Genomic DNA, 23524 nt, shown 5'->3' with positions numbered 1-23524 from the left:
CTCACTGTCCTTTTCTTTTGGATTACCTGTTCAAACAATGTGAACTGTCATTTTCTTAACAAGGCATCAAGATGCCTTTTTGTCCGCTTCTTTCTTAACATGATTTTATCTCATATCAAACTGCCTCTGAACATTTTAACTTGATTATTTCTCTTTCTTAAGTCTAAAACTCCCTTTCTGTCAGGGTCTTAATCTTCCAGGCTTATTTGAATTCTTTCTCTCTTGTGACCAAATTATGTTGACAATTTTATATTTTTAAAAAATTTATTTGTATCATCAAACTCTCGTTACTTCATGTCTTCTAACTGGCCATTTTGTCAAATGGTTTTTCATCTTTTTATTCATCATAGGTATCAATAGACTTCTCTTCCCTGAATACCATTTGTGTCTTTACTTTTCTGTTCATCTACTTTCAGTAGCTCTCCTCATTTCTTATAATACAGTCCAAACTCTAGTGTGACTCATTTTTCAAAACTCTTTCATTATTTACTTCCAATCTGCTTTTGCAACAATTTGTTCAACAACATTTTGAATACAAATCTTTAGCTCCAGCCAGATCTGTTCCAGCCACCTTGTGTGGAACATGCTTTTACCTAACTCTCACATTTATGTTCTTGTTTACTTGTGCCATTCTCTTCACCAAGAATTGTTGTTGTTGCTGCTGTTGTTCAAGTTCTACATATCTATGAAAACCATCAGGCCATACCTTCCTCATTCACCCCATCCCTTCTTTAGTAGCCTACAATATGAATTCTCTGAACTTCAGTACCACTTAATATTTGAAATGTACTCATGTTACCTTTTCAGAAATCTGTGGTTTGTCTCCCTGAGATACAAACTATTCTAGGGGAAAAGTTTGGTTTTGTATGTCTTTGATTTTTCCACAGGCTCACAGTGCTATGCATATAGTAGGTGTTTGGCAAACATTTTCATGGATAATTTATGACTATTGGTTAGTCAGTGTCTTTCGAGAATTCTTTAAAACAATCTGAGTTTTGGGGTTTTTTTAATTTCTCTGGAGTAGATTTTTATGATGTTATCTAAAGGCAGAGAAAGGAACTAGTTCTTCTGGAGGCTACCTTGAGCTTCCAGAGAAAGAGAGTGAGTGAGTTTGCACAAGTTAAGAGGAAGCATGTGAGGAATTGAGATGACTTTTGTATGAGTTTCAGAACTTTAAATGCTACAAATGTAACTTTAAACATTTTTTAGTTTAAACAAGTTTGTATAGCACTTGAATGTGCAAGCATTATTAGACGATTTTTTCCATTTAGCTTTTTAAAAATGTTTATATAGTATTATATATCAACATTAAAATTGCCTTTTTAGTTAGGTTATAATTTTACCTGTCCGAATCCATTTTACTCTTTTTATCCATTGTAGCTGCTAAAATGGAACCATGATTTGATTCATTTTGTTAGAGAGAGCTTTTCCATTCCATTGGTAATGAGAATTTTTAATTCAATTATTTGCATAAAAATACTTCTCAAATCTAAATATCCAAATATATGTTGTAATTGTAATTGTATTAGCCAGTTACTTGTTAATCATGCATTTGTAGAGATGCAAATGTAAGCATTAGCTTCTGATTGTTAATACCAGGTTGTTTTTATTTTGTTTTCATAGAATAATAATAACCTGGATGCCTGCTGTGCTGTTCTCTCTCAGGAGAGTACAAGATATCTTTATGGTGAAGGAGACTTGAATTTTTCAGATGATTCTGGAATTTCTGGTCTACGCAATCACATGACTTCTCTCAACTTGGACTTGCAATCGCAGAACATTTACCACCATGGAAGAGAAGGAAATAGAATGAATGGAAGTAGGACTCTAACGCACAGCATTAGTGATGGACAACTTCAAGGTGGCCAGTCCAATAGTGAACTATTTCAGCAGGAGCCACAGACAGCACCAGCTCAAGTTCCTCAAGGCTTTAATGTTTTTGGAATGTCCGGTTCTTCTGGTGCCTCAAATTCAGCACCACATCTTGGATTTCACTTAGGCAGCAAAGGAACATCCAGCCTTTCTCAACAAACTCCCAGATTTAATCCCATTATGGTAACATTAGCCCCAAATATCCAGACTGGTCGTAATACTCCTACATCTTTGCACATACATGGTGTACCTCCACCTGTACTTAACAGTCCACAGGGAAATTCTATCTATATTAGGCCTTACATTACAACTCCTGGTGGTACAACTCGACAGACACAACAGCATTCTGGCTGGGTATCTCAGTTTAACCCCATGAACCCTCAGCAAGTTTATCAACCTTCACAGCCTGGTCCCTGGACTACTTGTCCTGCATCTAATCCTCTGTCACATACCTCATCTCAACAGCCAAATCAGCAAGGCCACCAGACCTCTCATGTCTACATGCCAATCAGTTCACCTACTACTTCGCAACCACCAACCATTCATTCATCTGGTAGCTCACAGTCTTCTTCCCATAGCCAATATAACATTCAGAATATTTCAACAGGACCTCGAAAAAACCAGATTGAAATCAAACTTGAACCCCCACAAAGAAACAATTCTTCAAAACTGCGTTCTTCTGGACCTCGAACTTCTAGCAGTTCCTCTTCACTCAACAGCCAGACCTTAAATAGAAATCAGCCCACTGTTTACATAGCTGCCAGCCCCCCAAATACGGATGAGCTGATGTCCCGTAGTCAACCTAAGGTCTATATTTCAGCTAATGCCACCACAGGAGATGAGCAGGTCATGCGGAATCAGCCCACACTCTTCATATCCACAAACTCTGGAGCATCTGCTGCCGCCAGGAACATGTCTGGGCAAGTGAGCATGGGTCCTGCCTTTATTCACCACCACCCTCCCAAAAGTCGAGCAATAGGCAATAACTCTGCAACCTCTCCTCGAGTGGTAGTCACTCAGCCCAATACGAAATACACTTTCAAAATTACGGTTTCTCCCAATAAACCCCCTGCAGTTTCACCAGGGGTGGTGTCCCCTACCTTTGAACTTACAAATCTTCTAAACCATCCTGATCATTATGTAGAAACAGAGAATATTCAGCACCTCACAGACCCGACATTAGCACATGTGGATAGAATAAGTGAAACACGAAAACTGAGTATGGGATCTGATGATGCTGCCTACACACAAGGTAATATGAATACTGAAGGTGGGATAGTTTTCCATGCTGGGCTTGTTGGTGTACATTTTCCACAGCAGAAATGGGTATTAGCATTATTATTGCATTGTTTAAATATTGACCCAAATAATGTTATCTTAACATTTGAGAGTATTCATATACATTTTAATTTAATTTTATTATTATAAAACTGGAAGTTTGAATAATTGGCTTATCAGCTCTTCAGAGTAATCAGTTCCAGTTGGTTGGTTTGTTAATGTTTATAACCCTATTCAGTTAATCTTATACCTGTGGTAATGCTGACTTTCCCTTTAAATTTTCTGTAAAAATTTCTGGAAACATATTTTAATAAGCAACTAGTTACCTCTCTTGACTAATATGGTAACTTGCCTTCTTTGACCAGGTATTTGAAGAATAAGTAATTCTTGGCTGGCCATGGTGGCTCACGCCTGTAATTCCAATACTTTGGGAGGCTGACATGGGAGGATCATTTGAGCCCAGGAATTTGAAACCAACTGGGGCAACACAGGAAGACTCTGTCTCTACAAAAAGTTTTGAAATTAGCCAGACATGGTGGCACGCACTTTTAGTCCCAGTTACTCGGTAGACTTAGGTAGGAGGATAGCTTGAGCCCAGGAGTTTGAAGGTTGCAGTGAGCTATGACCATACCACTGTGCTCCAGCCTGGGTAATAGAGTGAGACCCTTTTCTCTGGGGTGGAGACTTAGGTAGGAGGATAGCTTGAGCCCAGGAGTGTGAAGGTTACAGTGAGCTATGACCATACCACTCTGCTCTAGCCTGGACAACAGAGTGAGACCCTTTTCTCTGTGGTGGGGGTGGGCAATGCTTCATTTTTCTAATAACATTTTAGTCTTATTTTATATTAAAATCTATTGCTGCTAAGTCTTAGAATAATTTACCTCAAAGAGAAATTTGAATCTTGTTCCTGGTATTTGTACCTTTCATCCTCCCTTAAATGCTGGTTAAGATATTTCTTTTTATTTGGAATTACAAGGACATTACTTTTAAATCTATTTTGATTGGTTATCCTTTTCTCAAATAGACTAGTTGATATTGACATAATACTAAATTATATCTATATTAATTCAAATAGAGAAATTTCTGCTATATGTTTTATCTGACTACTTATGTTACATGATTTTCAGTAGGAATGTTTATTTCATTTAGATAAGAAGGTGGAAGTTGTTCGTTTTCTTGAATATTTATGTCAGTCTGTAGATAAACTGAGTCTTTTAGAGTAAGGGCATATCTTAATCATCTATGTATCTGCAGTGAATCTTTTGATGTATCAGATGTAAGTTGGAAAATACATCACCCTCAGGCAGCATGCAGCCCCTACTATCACTAGTATCTTCATCCATTTTTACATTTCTGATACAGTGATTTTACTGCTGAGTCTCTTAGGGGGTCCTGATTGTTTTGGCTTATTTTATGTTTTTAACATACTGTTAATCCAAGCTCCGTATGGTGCTTTCAAATTCCATTATCATTCATGGAACTTTAAAAAAATTAGCTGGGTACAGTGATACCCCCCAGTAGTCCCTACTTCTCAGAAAGCTGAGGTGAGAGGACTGCTTGAGCCTAGAAGTTTGAGGTTGCAGGCCACCACTGCCCTACAGCCTGGGCAACATACCGAGACCCCACCTCTCAAAAATAAAGTACCAGGGCTCAGCCCAAACTTAACTTTAAGCCTAGGTATGCGTGTGCATGTTATTTGTGTGTGTGCATGTTAGGGGTACCTGAGTGATACCACAGTCTTCTGCCCATAGCCAATGGGCAGAATTGCCCTAGAAATTGTGTTAAAACTTTGATTTTCCTGGCCAGGCACAGTGGCTCACGCCTATAATGCCAGCACTTTGGGAGGCCAAGGCAGGTGGATCATGAGGTCAAGAGATCGAGACTAGCCTGGGCAACGTGATGAAAGCCCATCTCTACTAAAAATACAAAAATTAGCCAGGCATGGTGGCACATGCCTGCAGTCCCAGCTACTCCGGAGGCAGAGGCAGGAAAATTGCTCGAACCTGGAAGGCAGAGGTTGCAGTGAGCCGAGATCATGTCTTTGCACTCCAGCCTGGTGACAGAGTGAGACTCCTCTCAAAAAAAAAAAAAAAAACTTTCATTTTCCATATATCTGCGATTAACTACAAACATTTTTGTGTCATTACAGCAATTTATAAATGTTATATACTTTTTTTTTTTTTTTTTTTACTGATAACTTATTTCTCCTCTTCTCCCAAAGTCGTCTTCTCTTCCTCTCCTTCCATCAAAACATCAGGTTTCCTATGTTTGGATAGTTGCTGATTTTTAAGTAGCAATTTTTTAATGACGATAATTTGGTAAGGGAAATTTTCAAGTAAAGTAGGCATTCACATTTCATAATATTAAAAAGGTATTCATATTTAACTAGGATGTGAAAGTATAATGTTTCTTACACTTCTTATCTCCAATTCCCCTCCTCCTTTTTTTTTTTTTTTTTTTTTTTGAGACAGTGTCTTGCTCTGACATCCAAACTAGAGTGTAGTGGCATGTTTGCAGCTCCCTGTAGCCTCAGCCTCCTGGGCTCAAGTGATCCTCTCCCTTTAGCCTCCCTAGTAGCTGGACTACAGGTGCACACCGCCACATCCAGCTAACTTTTTGTATTTTTTTGCAGAGACAATGTCTCCCTATATTGCCCAGGCTGGTCTTGAATTCCTGGGCTCAAGTGATGTGCCTGCCTCAGTCTCCCAAAGTGCTGGGATTACAGGTGTGACCTCCATACCTGATCTGTGACTTCTTACCACGCCCATCATTACTACTCTGGTCTAAGCCATCATCACCTTTCATATGGATTATTACAGTGGCCTACCTGGTCTCACCCTTGCCTTCTGTGGTTTTCTTTCAACTCAGAATCCAGGGAGATGATATTAAAAACATGCATCAGATCATATCACTTTTCTGCACATAATCACTTTCTGTTTCATTCAGAGTAAAAGCTATGAAGCCTTACAGGATCAGCAGCTTCTCCCCCCATCTCTTCTCCTTTTGCTCACCACCTGCTCACTGTGTTCCAACCCTCCTGGCCTTCTTACTCTCTTCCTTAAACATAGAAGGCAAACCTTAGGGCTCTTTTACTTGCACCAGTATTATTTTTCAGATTAAACCATTGAAGAACAGATACGTTAAGTAACTTGTCAAAGAACAAGTGGCTTAGTCAAAATTCTAACTAGAAAGTTAGCAAAGCCCACAATCTTAACTACTACAATATAATGTCTGTCTTTACCAATTTTCAAAATACACTCTCTGGAAAGACACTTCAAGTATATCTTGTAGCTTCATGCATAGACAGTGTACAACAGACACTGTGGGGGCCACATGTGCCTCAATTTTGAGAGCTGAAAATCCATTAATTTAAAAAAAAAAAAAAAAAACAGGCAACCATAAGGAAAGATAGGACAGTAAATAGATAACAACAAGTAGAAATAACTTGAAACAGTAAAAACACCTAGATAGAACTAGAGAGCACCTTCGGGAGGTACTTGAAAGTAAAGATTAAAAAAACTTTCTATTCAGAGAAATTTCTGGTTTGAGAGCTTAAAGCCTACCGAGAAAGCAGGTTTCTTCAGAATCTGCCACTCAAATTACTTCTCTTAACTAACTGTCTTCAGACAACTCTAAACCTTGATAATCATCTTCTTTAAACATACATACAGAATTTTGTAACATTTATATGACTACATAGTCTTACACTATCTGTGTGTGTGCACACTGTTTGGGGTTGGTGCTGTTTTCCAACTCTTCCCCTTGTGTCTGTTTACTATGTAACTGGTATTGATCCAGATCGACCTATCACCCAGTGACACAAATCTTTTTTTTTTTTTTTTTTTTTTTGGATATGGAGCCTCACTGTCACCCAGGCTGGAGTACAGTGGCACAGTCTTGGCTCACTGCAACCTCCGCCTCCCAGGTTCAATGCTCCTGCCTCAGCCTCCTGAGTAGCTGAGATTACAGGCGCACACCACCACGCCCAGCTAGTTTTTGTATTTTTAGTAGAGACAGGGTTTTGCCATATTGGCCAGGCTGGTCTCAAACTCCTGACCTCGGGTGATCCACCTGCCTCAGCCTCCCAAAGTGCTGGGATTACAGGCATGAGCCACTGGGCCCAGTTTAGTGACACAGTCGTGATCTAGTGTTACATTCACTTAATTCAAGACAAAAGAGGCCCTCGCTGGAAAATACGTCTTTTCTGCTTTTACCTTACGTAGTTCACAAACACTCAGCAGTTATTAAATGGGGTGAGCTGAATAATCCTGATCTTTAAGCAAGGATCTTTTCTAAGCTCTGAGTGGTATGGGTAAGAAAGAGAAAAGAAGTATCTCTGTCTCCTGCAGTAAAACTGATCTTTCTAATTCTCCTGGAAATAACTGTTTTAGAGTAGAAAAATAAGTTGAGCCAGGTAGTAGAGTCATAGGAAAATATTTTTTCCAAATTGAGGAGGGAGCATACATACATAAATTTGGTAACCAAAATGCATTATTTTTCTTTTAATCCACCATTTGAAATCTAAAAATACTCTGATAAAAATTGTTAAAAATGAAAATTTCTGTGGGTGAAAGAAATAGTTTGATACACCCTTTGCTATAGAGGGAGCTGAAGAAAAAGAAGTAAATTAATGAAACATCAAGACCCCACTAATCTCAGCACTAAGCCTAACTATCAGCACCACCATCTCTCTAAAGGAAATAAATTAAACTTGATTCCTTAACGATCGAGTACTACAGGAATCAGACAAAAACGAGTATTATTAAGGTTAAAGAGAAATTTTCAGTTTAAAGTTCGTGGATATGAAGAAAATTCTTATTTTACGCATTAAGAACATAAATAGAAGTGAAATTTTCTTACTGGTAGTCAGTGGGCACATATAGCTACATTTTCCCCCCTTGAGTCATACCCCCCCAACTCTAGCTTCCAAAAAATATTGAAAACTATCATTCAGCATATTCTGAGACATTCGAGTGTCGTCTCGTCATAGTGATATGCCTGTTATAACACTGGCAACTTTTATAGGTATGGAGGACAAAGTGCATTATGTTTTCCAACAAATTTTCATGGTGGAGAGAAAAAAGGCCTACTTTCTTATTTTGCTGCAGGAGCCAGGAACTCTTAAAAAAACTAACATTACTGCCAAATACGATTTCCACAGAAATCCATCTGTGGTATTGACTTAGCTGGTAAACTGTTTTTATTATTTAAAGAAAAAAATTACATGTATGAAATTAAAAATATTTTTAATGATACTTTAATTTTTTTTTTCCTAGTTATGTTTAAGGTCCTACCATATAGTGTTAACCAGTAGCCTTGACTTTGAACCTAAAATACAAATACAAGTAAGAAAAATTATGAGTTGAAAATTAGCTTCTTGGACTTTGTGTTTCTCATTCCTTACTATTTTACACTAGTACGTCTCTCCAAATTACAACACGTTTCTTTTTAATGAGATTTAATTAAAAATGCTCATTATGGCACAAAGTCAGTGAGCAAGATACTCTTTTCAAGAGAATTTTACTTAGTTCAGATTCTAAAACATACACTTTGTTTAACTTCATGTATCTGTCAATTGGAAATGCCTTTTTGTTCTATGTTGACACTGAAATCACATTATTAAATAACAGCCTGGTTCAAAAGCATGTGCCTGTAATTCCAGCTACTCAGGAGTCTGAGGCAGGAAGACTGCTTGAGTACCTGAGTTCAAGATCAGCCAAGGCAATGTAGCAAGCTTTTGTCTCTAAAATAATAAACTCAATAATTAAGACTAGTTGATATTGGACCACTTACAGAATATTTTTTTTTCAAATTATCCCTAGTAGTTGTTAGTTGTAAGTTCTTTCCAGTCTTAAGACTAAATAGCTTTTTAATTTGGGATAAATGTCAAGGTTAAAAGAGACTTTAAAGGGCATGAAGAATTCTGGTCCAGAGCTTATCCAGTCGATGTACCCATGCAGCCTGTCAAGTGTATATCCATTCTATACTTTAATTCCTATGAGACACAAGCTGCCTCTTAAGGTAGCATATTCTGTTTTTGGAGAGCTCTACCTACTAGCTAGTTATTTCTTACATTAAACCAATACCTTTAAAAAGTGTTATGAAAATAACACACATAGTAAAAGAAATTTTTAAAAACAAATAGAATAAAAATGTGTCTCCTTTCAACCTTTGACCTGTTACTTCCTCTAGCTTTTCCATTATTTAACTATTAGAGGTTTTCTCTATTGGCAGTTGTTTATTGCCTTCCCATTATATTCACTCAATCCCCTTCCCGTTATATTCTCCTTCCCATTACATTCATTCCCCTTATATTCACATACACATCTGTATGTGTATGAATGTATGTGTATACACATACAGTTGTTAAAGCAGGAACACACTATGCCCATGGGTCTGTGAGCATGTGGGATTATACAGTATATACATATTCTACATGTCTGACAGACATTCACTATAAATGTGAGAACAATACACATTTTGCTTAATATATTAAGATATTTAAATCTATTTTATTCTTTAAATTTTTTTAATGTTTAGTCATTTTAACAGCTTTATTGAAATATAGTTAAAATACAGTGCAGTTGACTTAACGGTATATGTCAGTTTTTATTCACCCATATGTACATCCGTCACCAAGCCAGTAGAACACTTCCATGTCCTCAAACGAAACCTCATAACCTCCCTATCCCATTGCCCCCCACCCTCAGCACTAGGCAACCATATCTACTTTCTATCTCTGTAAATTTACATATTCTTGACACTTGATATAAAATGGAATCTGATCTTTTGCGACTCATCCATGGTGTAGCAACATGTTCGTTCCTTTTCTATGGCCAAATATGCCATCATGTAAATATATTGCATTTTGTTTATTCATTCATCAGTTGACAGACTTTTTTTTTTTTCACCTTTTCAGCAGTGGAATTGTTGCCATACTGTTTTCCAAAGTGACTGTACGATTTTGCGCTCTCATCAGCTGTGTATGAGGGTTTTGATTTCTCTACATTTTTACCATCACTTTTTTCTGACTTTGTGTCACTTGCCATCCTTGTGACTGCAAGTATTTCATTACGGTGTTGATTTGCATTTTTGGCTAATGATGTCAAGCATCATTTCATGTGCTGCTTATTGGCTATTTGCATATTTTATTTGGAGAAATGCCTTTTCATAGCTTTTGACTATTTTTAAATTAGGTTATTTGTCTTTATTATTAAGTTCTGTGTCTTTATTGTTAAGTTCTATGATTTTTTGTACATTCTAGAAATAAGTACCTTAAATGATTTGCAATTTTCTACCATTCTGTGTATTGGCTTCTCACTTTCTTGATAGTGTCTTTTAAGCACAAGTTTTTTCTTTGGCTCAAGTACAAACGCTATGCATTTTTTCTTTTATTGCTCTTGCTTTTGGTGTCCTAAGAACCAGTTTCTAAATCTGAGTTCATGAAGGGAAAATAGGGTAAATCTTTACCCCTATTTTCTCTCCTAAGAGTTATATAGTTTTAGTTCTTATATTCTGGTCTTTGATCTTTCATCCATTCTGATTTACTTCTATATCATGGCATGAAGCATAAGGATCCAGCTTAATTCTTTTGCATGTGACTATCCAAGTATCTCAGCAGCATCATTTGTTGAAAAGACTTTTTCTCCTCATTGAGTGATCTTGGCACCCCTGTAAAAAACCAGTTGATTCGGCTGGGCGCAATGGCTTACGCCCTAATCCTAGCACTTTAGGAGGCCGAGGCGGGTGGATCACGAGGTCATGAGTTCGAGACCAGCCTGGCCAACATGGTGAAAGACAGTCTCTACTAAAAATATAAAAATTAGCCAGGCATGGTTGCAGGCGCCTGTTATCCCAGCTACTCAGGAGACTAAGGCAGGTTAATCACTTTAAACCAGAAGGTGGAGGTTACAGTGAGCCGAGATCCCGCCACTGCACTCCAGCCAGGGCGAAAGAGCAAAACTCCATCCCCTAAAAAAGAAAAAAAAACAGTTGATCATAAAAATGTGAGTTCATTTCTGGACTCTCAGTTCTTTTCCATTGTTCTATATGTCTTAAGTAGTTGCTAATTTTGTTTTTACAAACAGTGCTGCAATAAAAATCCTTGTGTATACATATTTGTACCCATATCCAAGTCTCTTGGCAGACTGTGAGATTACTAGGAGTGACACTGCTGTATCCAAGGATATATGTGTTTTTAATTTTGATAGAAAGGCCGTGTCTTAAAAATAACAAAGGTTTATTTCTAGCTCACATTTCTTGTCCGGTATAGATTAGCTGGTGGCCTCTGTTCCTCATCATTCTCACCCAGGGACCCAGGTTAAGGGAAGCTCCGTCTCTGTGCTTCCATGACCAAGGAAACATAGCAGGTAAGCAGTGGCTCTGTAAGCCTCTGCTTCAACGCATGTTACTCTGTAGCTAAAACAAAGCACGTAGCCACACGTAATTCAGCGGCAACAGGGAAGCACAGTCCTACCACATACATGTCAGTTTAATAGGTAAAAGTATATTGTTGCTTTGGGTTTTTTTAATTTTTATCTTTTTGGGGGGAGCTTAAATAAAATTTTCATCTTTAAATATGATTGAGGTTGAACATCTTTTCATGTGTTCTTTTTCCAGCGATTTGTATTTATCATCTTGTGAACTTGCCTATTTTTGTAAAATGCTTAGTCTATTCTTTCTACTTTGTTATTACTTTTAACTTAGTCACTAAAATTTTTCTGCCATATAAATTTTTTACTTTTACGTATTCGGACTTTTCAGTCTTTTACTCTAATGGCTTCTGGGTTTTCAGTGTTATTTAGAAAGCCTTTCCCTATTCCAAGATTTTGAAAAAAATAACAAATCTTATGGTATATTTTCTCTTTAGTATTACCTTGAAACCATATTGAACCGGTCTCATGGCATCCCTTCAGAAACTTGGAAACAGCTACCGTATCTTCTTTTAAAGCATAAACCTTCCTAAGCCATAAACACTCCCACTTCCCATATGGTTCATCCTGTTACATTGTTTTGAGGTTCTTGATAACCTCTATCCTGTTTTCATTCTGTCTAAAATAAAAGTTTTAGATAATATCTGTATCTTAATGCTGTAAGATTACATGCACAGTCTTCATTATGTAAAATAAAGGCCAGCAAATTATTATCTAGCAAGAGCTCTCACCAGTTATAAAATGACAAAAATTTGTCTCTTATTAATATCTTTTTATAATTTAAATTTCTGAAAAATAATTACAGAGATGAAGCATCATTCCTCATACTTTTGCTTTACATCTGTTGCCCAAATTACAGGCCTAGTTGCAGCACTCTTACAAGATCTGACTTCAGACTACCTTTAAAAATGACAAAATAGATTAAAACAGTTTGCTTTAAAGTTTATATTGCCATCTTTGAATCTTTTGTGACTCAATCACCAAATAAGTAACTATGGTAATACAGTGATATATAAAACAGATATGATTCCTGTTGTCAACAAAGTTACAGCTTAGAAAAATCTTAATTTATTTTAGAAGCTGACATTGTACTTTCCTAGGTACAATGACTTAGGTATGACTTAGGCTTGTGTCTGACTTAGACATGTAAAATTGTCATCACAGACAAAAAACCAAAAAGATACTAGAAGTAAGTACCTATTAGATTCTTCAAAACTTCTGGAGAAATTTGATATTATTTACAGTAAAGAATAACTAAAATTGAGCCGGGCATGGTGGCTCACGCCTGTAATCTAAGCACTTTGGCCAAGGTGGGAGGATCACCTGAGGTCGGGAGTTCAAGACCACCCTGACCAACATGGTGAAACCCCGTCTTTAAAAAGAAAAAAGAATAACTAAAATTAATAAAACTAACACCATCTAGAACTTAGAATGTGTTTTTAAAATTTCAAATAAATTCAGTAAGAAATTTTCTCCATTGTTCATGAGCTGACAAAAGTTGGGTAAGTACTGAGCTTTCTGTATAAAACATTTTGAATCCTTGCAGCAGTGTTTAAGAGCCCTGGTGCTTGAATTCGCTTAGTACTCACTTATTTTAACAACCACAAGAGAGTGTTACATGCTTGAATTACCTTTATCCATTAAAATTTAACTTTGAAAGATTTAAAAGATACTGAATATTTTTTTCTTCACCTGCAATATATAATCAAGGTGTTAAATATACCACTTACTTTATTTCCTTGGTAGAACCAGCATTATGTAAAAAAGCCACCTATCTGCAGCATCAGCATCTTAAAAGTCTTGCCATATTTTGTAATGCATTAAATCTTGTTAAGTGAAAAACAGTAAAGCTAAGGAGACATCAAAATAAATGTCAAGTTTTTGTTTTATCAGTTTCTATTTCTTGGAGTTAAAATTTCTATTTTGCTCTATTCATTAAAAACCAAATTGTCAGCCGGGCGCGGTGGCTCAAGCCTGTAATCCCAGCACTTTGGGAGGCTGAGGCGGGTTAATCACGAGGTCAAGACATTGAGACCATCCTGGTCAACATGGTGAAACCCCGTCTCTACTAAAAGTACAAAACATTAGCTGGGCATGGTGGCGCGTGCCTGTAATCCTAGCTACTCGGGAGGCTGAGGCAGGAGAATTAACCTGAACCCAGGAGGCGGAGGTTGCGGTGAGCCACTATCACGCCATTGCATTCCAGCCTGGGTAAGAAGAGTGAAACTCCATCTCAAAGCAAAACAAAACAAAACAAAAACAACAACAACAACAACAAAAAACCAAATTGTCATTATTTTACATTTAATAGAGCTTTATCTAGTGCCTACAGTTTTCAGGGTGTAAGACTAGATGTTAAGTGGCATAAAATTGTATTCAGTTTTTACCCTCAGAACTTCAGGTTTAATTGAAAAATATATTTGATAATGAAAAACCTGAAATGCTCAATTTTTCCAATTGCAAGATGAAATGAACTAGTCTAACAAAAAAAGATTATCTTTTAATGTGGTGATGATTTATAAATACAAAGTAATAATATATAACCTCTTGAAATTGTTTCCTTAACTTTATTTCTGTCCTTCACACTTCACTCATGATAATTTAATTTAATGCTTTTTGAAAAGGTACAAAATTTAACTTCATTACTTTTCAAATTATCTTGAATTTCAAAATAGTGAAAACTTAGTATATTTGGCTGAATAACTAAAACATCATTACAGTGTAAATATCACAGATGAAATTGTAGCAAGCCTTTATGCCTTACTATTATGGTTTAACTACTTGTATATAATTAGATATTTTAATTTTAACAGGGTATACATATTTTTATACATATATTTATATATACTCTATATATTGTAGTATATTTCTACATGTAATTACACATACGTATTATAAAACATAAATAGATCTATATCAAGCTTCAAAGTGTAGCTTTTTAAATATATTTATGCTGTTTTATCGCCTTTAATTTGTTTTCTGCTAACTTCTTGCTTCATAAATAAAGCTTTCACTGACAACATGAGGCTTTCACTGACAACACATAGACTACCAACACCTCTTATTTTCTCTTCACTTCTCTTCCCAACTTGTGTCATCTTTATTTTTACTTCCGTAATATGTATTCATAGTAGGTAATGTCCACATTTTGTTTGTAATTTTTGTCTCAGTCTGTTCAGGCTGCTGTAACAAAGTGCTGAGTAATTTGTGAATATAAATATATTGTTCACAATTCTAGATGCTGGGAAGTCCAAGATCAAGGCACCAGCAGATTTGGTGTCTGTTGAGGGCCGTTTGCTCATAGTTGGTATTTTCTCTATGTCCTCATATGGCAGAAAGGGGAGAGGGGGAGAACAAGCCACCCCAGGCCTCTTTGATAAGGGCACTAATCTCCTTCCAGGGCACAGAGCCCTCCCTACTTAATGACTTCCCAAAGGCCTTAACTTCTTAACACCATCACAGTGCGGGTTATGTTTCAACATGCAAATTTTGGAGGAACACAAACACCTACACCATAGCAGTTATATATTGTACTTAGTTTGTAGGTTGATTATAAAAGCTGAAACTTAATAAATGGTGCATAGATGTGTGTGTGTGTGTGTGTGTGTGTGTATACACATACATACATACATACATACGTGTGTGTGTATGTCAGACCATTAAATGTTCACAGCAGAGCCCAGTCATTTATCTGTTTTCCTTGGAATTTTTAATTTTTGTTGTTGTTCTTGTTTTCTGCTTTTATCATATCCTTATCACCACCTCCAAGATACCATCTGTTCCTTTTTCCTGGAGTCCTTTCTTCCCTGTTATAAATTTAGAGTCACCATTCTTGGATCTTATGTTATCATACTTGGTTTTTGCCTTCATTTTGCTAGAATGTTTCTTTAAGTATTTTCCTAATGAGACTTGGGAGATAAATTCTCTTAAGTCCTTAAATATCTGGAAATCCCCTCATATTTTTAGGTAGATACAGAATTCTTGGTTGAATATCATTTCTCTTCAGAAAAATATTGTGATTTCTTTATCCCTGAGGAAATCTGATGTCAGTATGATTCTTGTACCTTTGTATGTGATCTACTTTTTTTCTTTCTGGAAATTTTTAAGATCTTTCTTTGTCTTTAGTAGTCTGAAATTTTACAATAGTGTAGGTTGTTTTCTCTTTTTTAATCATCCTGTCCTACATTTAGTGGACTCTTCCCTTTTAGAGGCTAGTATCTCCCTTCAGCCCTGGGGAAATTCTTTTCTGATCCCCAATGTGGTTTTTCCATTGTCTCTTTCTAGATCTTCTCTTGTTCAGCTATTTAATGCTATCAGTTTCTCATTAAATCTTCACTATATTTAATATCTTTGTCTTTCTTAGGGGTGTCTGGGACAGGGTGTCACTGTTCCCCAAGCTGGAGTACAGTGGTGCTGTCTTGTCTCACTGCAGCCTCAATTTCCCAGGCTCAAGTGATCCTCACACCTCAGCCTCTCAAGTAACTGGGACTACAGGCATGTACCACCATGCCTGGCTAATTTTTAATTTTTTTGTAGAGAAAGTGTCTCCCTTTGTTGCCCAGGCTGGTGAAACTCCTAGGCCCAAATGACTCACCCTCTTAGGCCTCCCCAAAGTGCTGGCATTACAGGCATGAGCCACCATATCTGGCCCCTCTTTGTCTTTCCATTCTACATTTTAGGAGATTTCCTTAAATTTTTTCGCAACTCACATATGAAATTTTCATTTTAGCAGTGATGTTTTTAATTTCCGAGAGCTAGTTTGATTCTTTTTCAAAGAAGATTGTTGTTTTATGGGTACAATAGCGTCTTAAATCTCTTAATGGTATTAATCAGAATTTAAGTTCTCATCTCTATTATGTTGTCTTCACTTAATCTGGGTTTAGTTTTTTTTCTTTGTTTATGCAGCCCTTTCACATTCATATCAGATTTTCTTCAAGTATGAGGTGATCCTTGGCTGTTAGTTTATATTTTAAGGATGAAGTACTATAAAGGCTGGCTGAAAGCCCTGGGTATGAAAGTGAGGCTTATCACTTGGCTGACTTGGCTTTATGATGAATAAGTGAAGACTCAGCTACAACAAGAGTTGTCCCTCATCACCACCTAGTGTTCTGTGTATAGGGGGGTCAGGGTGGGAAATGAGGGGGTGGAGGAGAGACTTAAAAATAAACCTGCAGCTACCTGCCCTTTAGGATAGGGAGAGGTTGACTGTTCCATAGACAGATAGCTAATTAAGCCTGTGTGTTCTGGCCAGGTCCTAACTTCTGCCTTCTGTTGTTTCCTGCACTTTCCAAAGTCAAGAGCCTTTTTAGGTTTCTGCAGGGCAGATGGGCTGCCATTTAGTCTACAGCACCCTCCCTGTCCATGAGACTTCAGCTTTCTCCATTCCTTCATTTGGCTGTCATTTCATCTACTTCTAGCCTTCCAGAAACTTGTTGACATCTGTTGTCAGTTAATTGCCTTTTTCTTAATTGTTGGTGGATTGTACCTTTTTAATTCATAGCTCATTTTTATGGGGTTTCAGGAGACAGAAGTTTCTTTCAGTATAATGCTCAATCAGCCATCTTTAAACGAAAGACCTGGCTAATGTAATTAAGTCAGTATTTTTCTATGTGTAAATAAATCACAAAGTTAGAGAATTTTTTTTTCTTTATTGAAGTCTGTGTAACAAATCATCCCTCTGTCTATCTGTTACTAGATTGTGCATGAGCCTAGTTCATCTATATGTATGGTTTGTATGATTTTGTTTATAACTTTTTCTTTATGTGCCAATACAAACAAAAACCAAAAAGCCAGTATAAGTGATTATCTCTTCACTATTTACAGTCATTCTTTATAACTTAGATATGAATTTCTAGTTTCACCTAATAATAGTGGCCCTTATTTTGTAAACCTGCCTCTCTTTCCAACCTGTCTTCTTTTGGGTCCTTGAAGTATAATTGTCTTTTTCTTTCTTTCTATTCAGCACTAAACCTTTTTTAATTTAGTGGAGGCTAATTAGAGCAAAAGTTGTCTTTGCTATTTAATTATCCTTCTTCAGTATGAGTCTAAAAACATTTCATAATGGATATTAGGTATTATTTTGTACAGTCAGGGTTAAATTTGCAGAGAAAACTCAGAAGAGTTTAGACTTAGCTGAATTTTTATAGTGATTTTTAGAAATTCACTTTGACCCCTTTTTTTCTGTGTAATTCATCTTTCTCAGATTCCTATCTAAAAATCTTAAACTGCAAATGAAAAGTGAACTAAAGACATAAAAATTCAGCCACTTAGAAAAAAAAAGTGCTGAGAAATAGATAACCAATTTCCTAGCATATTCATAGCATTTTTAGCTTGTTTATAACAGTCATACCTAGACAGATCAACCAACTAGGTATGTCATTTCTAAATAAAGTAGTCATTATAACTCTAAAATTTTGTTTAAACTTGAAATAAATGCCTCATAAATAAGTTGTAAGTAATTGTAAGTGGATTTGCAATATTTTACTTTAGATTTTCAGACTGATCATAAGAGATATCTTGCCTTTACTCCCAAAGGTAAGCCACATCTTCAGGCATTGCTAAAACTCCTTTCTCTGTCAATTTCTAAGGATGCAATACTTATTTCAGAAATATTCTGAAGAATTTACTCTTTAACCTCAAAACACCTTACAATCATATGTGTAGCAACTGTGGCTCCTTCAGGTCTCCTAAATCATCTTTGAATGAGATTTCTGCCTGCTGTTAAAGTTGGTCTCCTACTAATATTGGCCTTCTGTGTATCTCTCAAACTCCGTGCTTTACTTTCTTGTTTTGATAGAAACATTAGGAATATAGGATTGGGGGTTGCTGGTGGAGCTGTGACTGGGAGAAGGTTCAGCCTTACCCTGGAATGTATGCTTGATGATGTATTAGTTGGAAAATAAATCAGATTTTTAAAAACTGTATAATAGTTTTATTTTTCTCACTTTACTATTTTTACATTTTATGGACAAATATTCTTTATCTGCATGAAAATAGAAAATAACAGTTTTATATAAAATTAAAAATTAAAACTACAAAGAAATGCATAATTGTCATTATGAGAGTGTGTCGATGTCGTTATTTAAAGAGTAAAAATGTATGCAAATTTCCTCCTCCCTTTTACAAAAGATTGAGAATTTTTTTTTCCTGGCAGCAAGTGAAATATTGAAGTACTAATATTTTTACACTCTTTAGATCGGAAGACATTAAGTTAGTCACACATTTGTTTTGCAGTTACGAATTTTAAAACACTTTTGTGCTATATCAAGTTCTTTCTTAAAGACAGTAGCATAAAATCATGAATATGGAAAACAGCAGACCTCATAAAAATATTTGGTGATATGATTCTTTTTGTATCATACTTGCATATCACCATTAATCAGGGGAGAAAACAACTAAATTATTTTTTCCGAATTAAATGGCATAGACTGAGAAAAAATGGATATGATCAGTCATTATCTGAAGATCAACCACACATAGCAGTTCTGCCTGATGTGTTTGATTTTCTGATGCCAACACAGATATTTAGATTTTAGGCTAGCAAGATATGTATGAAAGTTGGCTCAATAAAAACTTCACATGGAAAACAAATTTTAAAACAAAAAAGGAACATTAAACTTATAAGGTACAAATGACGACCAATAATTTTATCTTTCTTCCTTTGAAGATACTGTAAATTCTATGAAAATGTCATTTGTAAAAACACAACAAAGAATGAATAACATGAATTTGACTTTCTTTTACAATATAAGTTTTTTTTTAATAGAAGAAAAAACTACCTGGCTTTCTGATAACTGTAACCTCAGTTAAGTAAAACAAATATGTATAATTTGAGGCAAAGTAATGAGTTTCTTGAATCAACTAGAGAAAGTCCTATTACTTTACCTATGTCATGCATAAATGATGGTAATAAGTGAAGAAAAAAGAAAAAGCATCTGATCATGTATGAGGACCGTCTCTATTCAAATTATGATGAGAAATAAAATGAAAATTGCCAAAGAAAATGAATAAAATATGATTTTTTAAAAAGCATATGGGAATCGCATGGATGAGAAAACATTTTCATTCTAGGGATCTAAAACAAATGTGTTTCTAGGTTTAAAAACACATACACACACACACATATTGAGATATGTCTGTCGTCTTGGCTAAAACTTTAATATATGTTTCCCTAAAAGCATTTTAAATATGAAAGCCAAGATTCCTCAGCTCTTGATGATATACCAGAAGGGTATACTTTATTATATTTTTAAAACTACAAGCATCTTGTCAACTCCCTAGGCCATAAGAGGATGGTGCAAAACCTTCCTAGCTGTTTGTCATCTGAAGCTAGAGCTTCTGTATATTATTTTAATATTGTTATTTTACTCAGCTACTCTTACAACCACAGTGTCCAAATTGTACTGATAATTTCTCACTATATTCTCTTTCAAAAAGTAAAAATGGAAACATAAATTTTACTATGCTTAGATATCCATTGCAGAAAGGACTTAATATAATAATATAAATGAATTAAAAGAACATGTTGTAGTAAAATTATGCTTTAAGATTACCAGAGAAAGAGATCAAAGATCCCTCCTCTCTCTTTCCTCTCTTCATTGTCCTTAAGATTTCTGTCTCTTATGATTCATTCCAAACCACTACCAGAATGGCTAACAAATCCATCTTGCCTGTATTACCATGCCCTTTGTCACCCAGGTTGGAGTGCAATGGTATGATCTCAGCTCACTGGAACCTCCACCTCCCAGGTTCAAGCGATTCTCCTGCCTCAGCCTCCCGAGTACCTGGGACTACAGGCACACGCCACCACACTCGACTAATTTTTTTGTATTTTTAGTAGAGACAGGGTTTTGCCGTGTTAGGATGGTCTCCATCTCCTGACCTCGTGATCTGCCCCCAACCTTGGCCTCCCAAAGTGCTAGGATTACAGGCATGAGCCACTGCGCTTTTTAAGGGGACAGATTTAAAGAAAACAGTGAAGAAGTGCATAAATATTTGAGAATCAACCTTCTCAAAACTGTAAGAGGATTAATAGCTGTCTGCCAATCTCATATAATAATTCATGCTTAATACCTTAACAAAAAGAGTAAAGAAAAACATCTAGCCATTTTTGTTTAGTGTTAGCTTATGTAAGCAATGTCATATATGCAAAAATTTGAACCTTAAAATTAGTTATTTAATAATTTTTCTTCTGCATATCTTTATGCCTTCATATGTTTATTATAAAATGATCAATTACATTTGTATATAGATATATATACACACATAATATTCAAAAGAAAAAACAAGTGGAAAAGTATTGTTTTAAAGAGAAGACTGCCTATAACAGAGGTCAGATTTTTCTTTTAAAACTGTTTGCAAGTAATTTGCTAGTGCCTTGAAAGCTAAATACTGCTGACTGATTTAAAGTCTTTACTAACCAGAAACACAGGAATATAAGCTGCTTTGCATAATAAACTGGCACTGTAGGATAATTTTTTTTTAAAAAAAAAGGAAGCCGTAACAAACCAAACCTTTATTTTTTGATTGATGTATATACCTTTTCAGTTTTTTAAATCTTTTAACAGGAAAAACAGATCATTTTAGAATTTTTGCAATTAGAATTAAATGCCTCTCTCAAAATAATTTAAATTCTTGGTCTGACATGAATAATCGGTACAGAAAATCCTTAAAACTGGCTTGAGTTAATAAGCCAGATTTAAACCTGGATCTCCTCCTTCAGCACTGTTCTTTTGCCAGTCAGTTTCTTACTGTCCTTTGCTTGCAAGTATATAAATAACCTAATACTCTCAGTTTAGTAATTTATTAAAATTTTATTCGATATGAACATTTTAGCTCTGCTTGAGTAGATGAAACAGGCACACATGCTTTAGCTGAGAAATTCCATTTTCTGGTTCTATATAAAGCAGCATCTAAAGCAGCAGAGAGGGAAGACAGTTACATTTTCAAAAATAGTTAAACCAGACTGTTTCCTGGAGATACTTCATTTGTTTTTCATTTTCAGATACTGCTGGCTCTTTTTGGTAGGGCTACACGTTACTACTGTCCAGTTTAGCTTTCCTGACTGTTAACAGACTATTCCACAATGAACCTGCCTTCACACTGCAGACACTGTGGAGATCCTGTAACATATACGTATTCTAAAACATATGCTCAAAGTAAAAAGATCCAAATTCACAAGAGTATGAAATATTTACTTTAAAAATCACGCATCAGATTGTACAGTCTAGAAATAAAAGAAGATTCAAATTCAGTAATAAAAGAGCTATTTTCTGTTAACATTTTAAGAAAGACTTTGGAGTCCCAGAATGTCCTGGGGCTCAATTACCCTTCTCCGTTTGCAGAGAAGCAGCAGCCAGAGCTACTGCTGTGACTGGCTGGGCAATTCCGTGGAGCTGCATCTTTGCAAGTTTCTTCTGTTCACCATTCTGCTGCACTGTATCCAGTAAGAGTCTTCAAGTCATAGACAAACGTGTACACAAATCTCTTGCCTTGAACTTTACAAATCATGCCCCCACTGTAGTAATACCTTAATGCATGACTGAGTTTCTCATAGTTCATCATAGGCTTATTTTTACATTGTCCCCATTTTTGTGCCACCAGTTCAGGCTGTTTTAGCTTAAATTCATCTTCATCACCAATCCAAGAAATAGAGTCTCGAGCATCCTTTATCAGTAAGAAGTTCTAGCAAAAACTGCCATAGTTGAATTTGACCGTTTTTTCCTGTTCTGTTCCCAGGTGAGCTTCTGTCTTCTCCTGAAATCCTCAGAGCTCGTTGTACTTTAGCTGCCTTTGCACTACTGTTTATAACTTGTAATAGTAGTAGGTGTGGTGGTTTGCACTGACAATGGAATAATTTGCACAGGTTGATCAGTTGTAACTATTTCATTCATCTGTTGTTCTTGACTTGTCAGTACATATTTTCAGAGAAGTTCCAGATGACTCTAGAGAATTTCTCCTGGAGGAACTCATTGAAAAAAATCTTGGTTGAGACTATATAATTCTCTTCTGGAAATGTTGAGTGTGGTGAGGTCTGTATCGGTTATGCTGAATTCCTTCATTACCCAAGCCATCCAATGCAGGACTTTGTCTGTGGACCACTGTGTGGGATCATAGGATATTCCAAGGCATTCTTGTTCTTTTCTATAGCCTTCCAGTGCAGCAGCCCATCTTGTTTACTTGTTCTGAAGTTTCATCTGAAATGTTTGTGATGTGTTCTGTGCCATCAAGAGTTCACTTGAGCTCCTTTAACAAGATGTGATTCTGATTGAGCATGGTGAGCATCTGGATCAATAACACCTTCAAAAGTGTCCACAGGTTTAACCGTTTCAAGGATGTTTAACTTTGGTTCAATTCTTTGGTAAAAAATGACCTGTACACAAAGCTGTGCAGTTCCATCTGTCTTCATTCCTTGATCAAATAAACTTTGTTCTGGATCCAACAAGGTGTCTTGCAGGCAGATGTCATGAGCATCCAGACAATACTCAACACTGTAGTCTTGGTTCTAGCAGTTTCTTTAAATTGCCTATTGGTTCAATGATGTCTATGGCCTGGCTTGCACATTCAGCTGGTGTGTAGGTTTGTTCTACAGTGCTTTCCTCGGTGCACTCTTGTTTCTCTGTTCCATTAATCTCAATTTCTGTCAGCTCCTCTGCTTTTCTTTTAGTCATGGCTGAAGTATTTCAAAGGATCTGTCCCTCCACTTCCTCCTCCTGTTTGGCTTCTGTCTCACCTAGAGCCATCCGCAGACTGTCTCTGAGACGCTTCCTGTCTGGTAAGCGTCAGATGACCATAAACTAGATTATTTTTATGATTTTCCATACAGAGAGTTGTATACCAGCATTTTTTCCTTTTATCATTAAGTAAAGTACATCTTTATCTCATTTATTTTGACCTTAAGTCAGATTTTTTCTGATATATGAAGCTGCCCTCAAGATTTTCTG

The 23524-nt window shown here is 36.2% G+C and overlaps 1 protein-coding gene and 1 pseudogene across 5 annotated transcripts in view; one reads left to right on the top strand and one right to left on the bottom strand.

Annotated features, from left to right (window-relative positions):
- Window positions 1-23524, top strand: part of TAB2 (TGF-beta activated kinase 1 (MAP3K7) binding protein 2) — a 91886-nt gene that overhangs the window by 52584 nt on the left and 15778 nt on the right. For all 5 annotated transcript variants that reach the window (XM_074397296.1, XM_039467587.2, XM_074397297.1 and 2 more), the window contains one exon: window positions 1624-3124. In XM_074397296.1, coding sequence (XP_074253397.1) covers window positions 1624-3124 — 1501 coding nt within the window. The remainder of the gene's footprint in view (window positions 1-1623; window positions 3125-23524) is intronic.
- On the bottom strand, window positions 21900-23320 carry LOC104650174 (GA-binding protein alpha chain pseudogene; annotated as a pseudogene).

The sequence above is a fragment of the Saimiri boliviensis genome, chromosome 4 (assembly GCF_048565385.1).
Source record: "Saimiri boliviensis isolate mSaiBol1 chromosome 4, mSaiBol1.pri, whole genome shotgun sequence".
Taxonomy (NCBI): Eukaryota; Metazoa; Chordata; class Mammalia; order Primates; family Cebidae; genus Saimiri; species Saimiri boliviensis.
The sequence above is the reverse complement of the archived record's forward strand: the minus strand, read 5'-3'. Positions and strand labels throughout refer to the sequence as shown.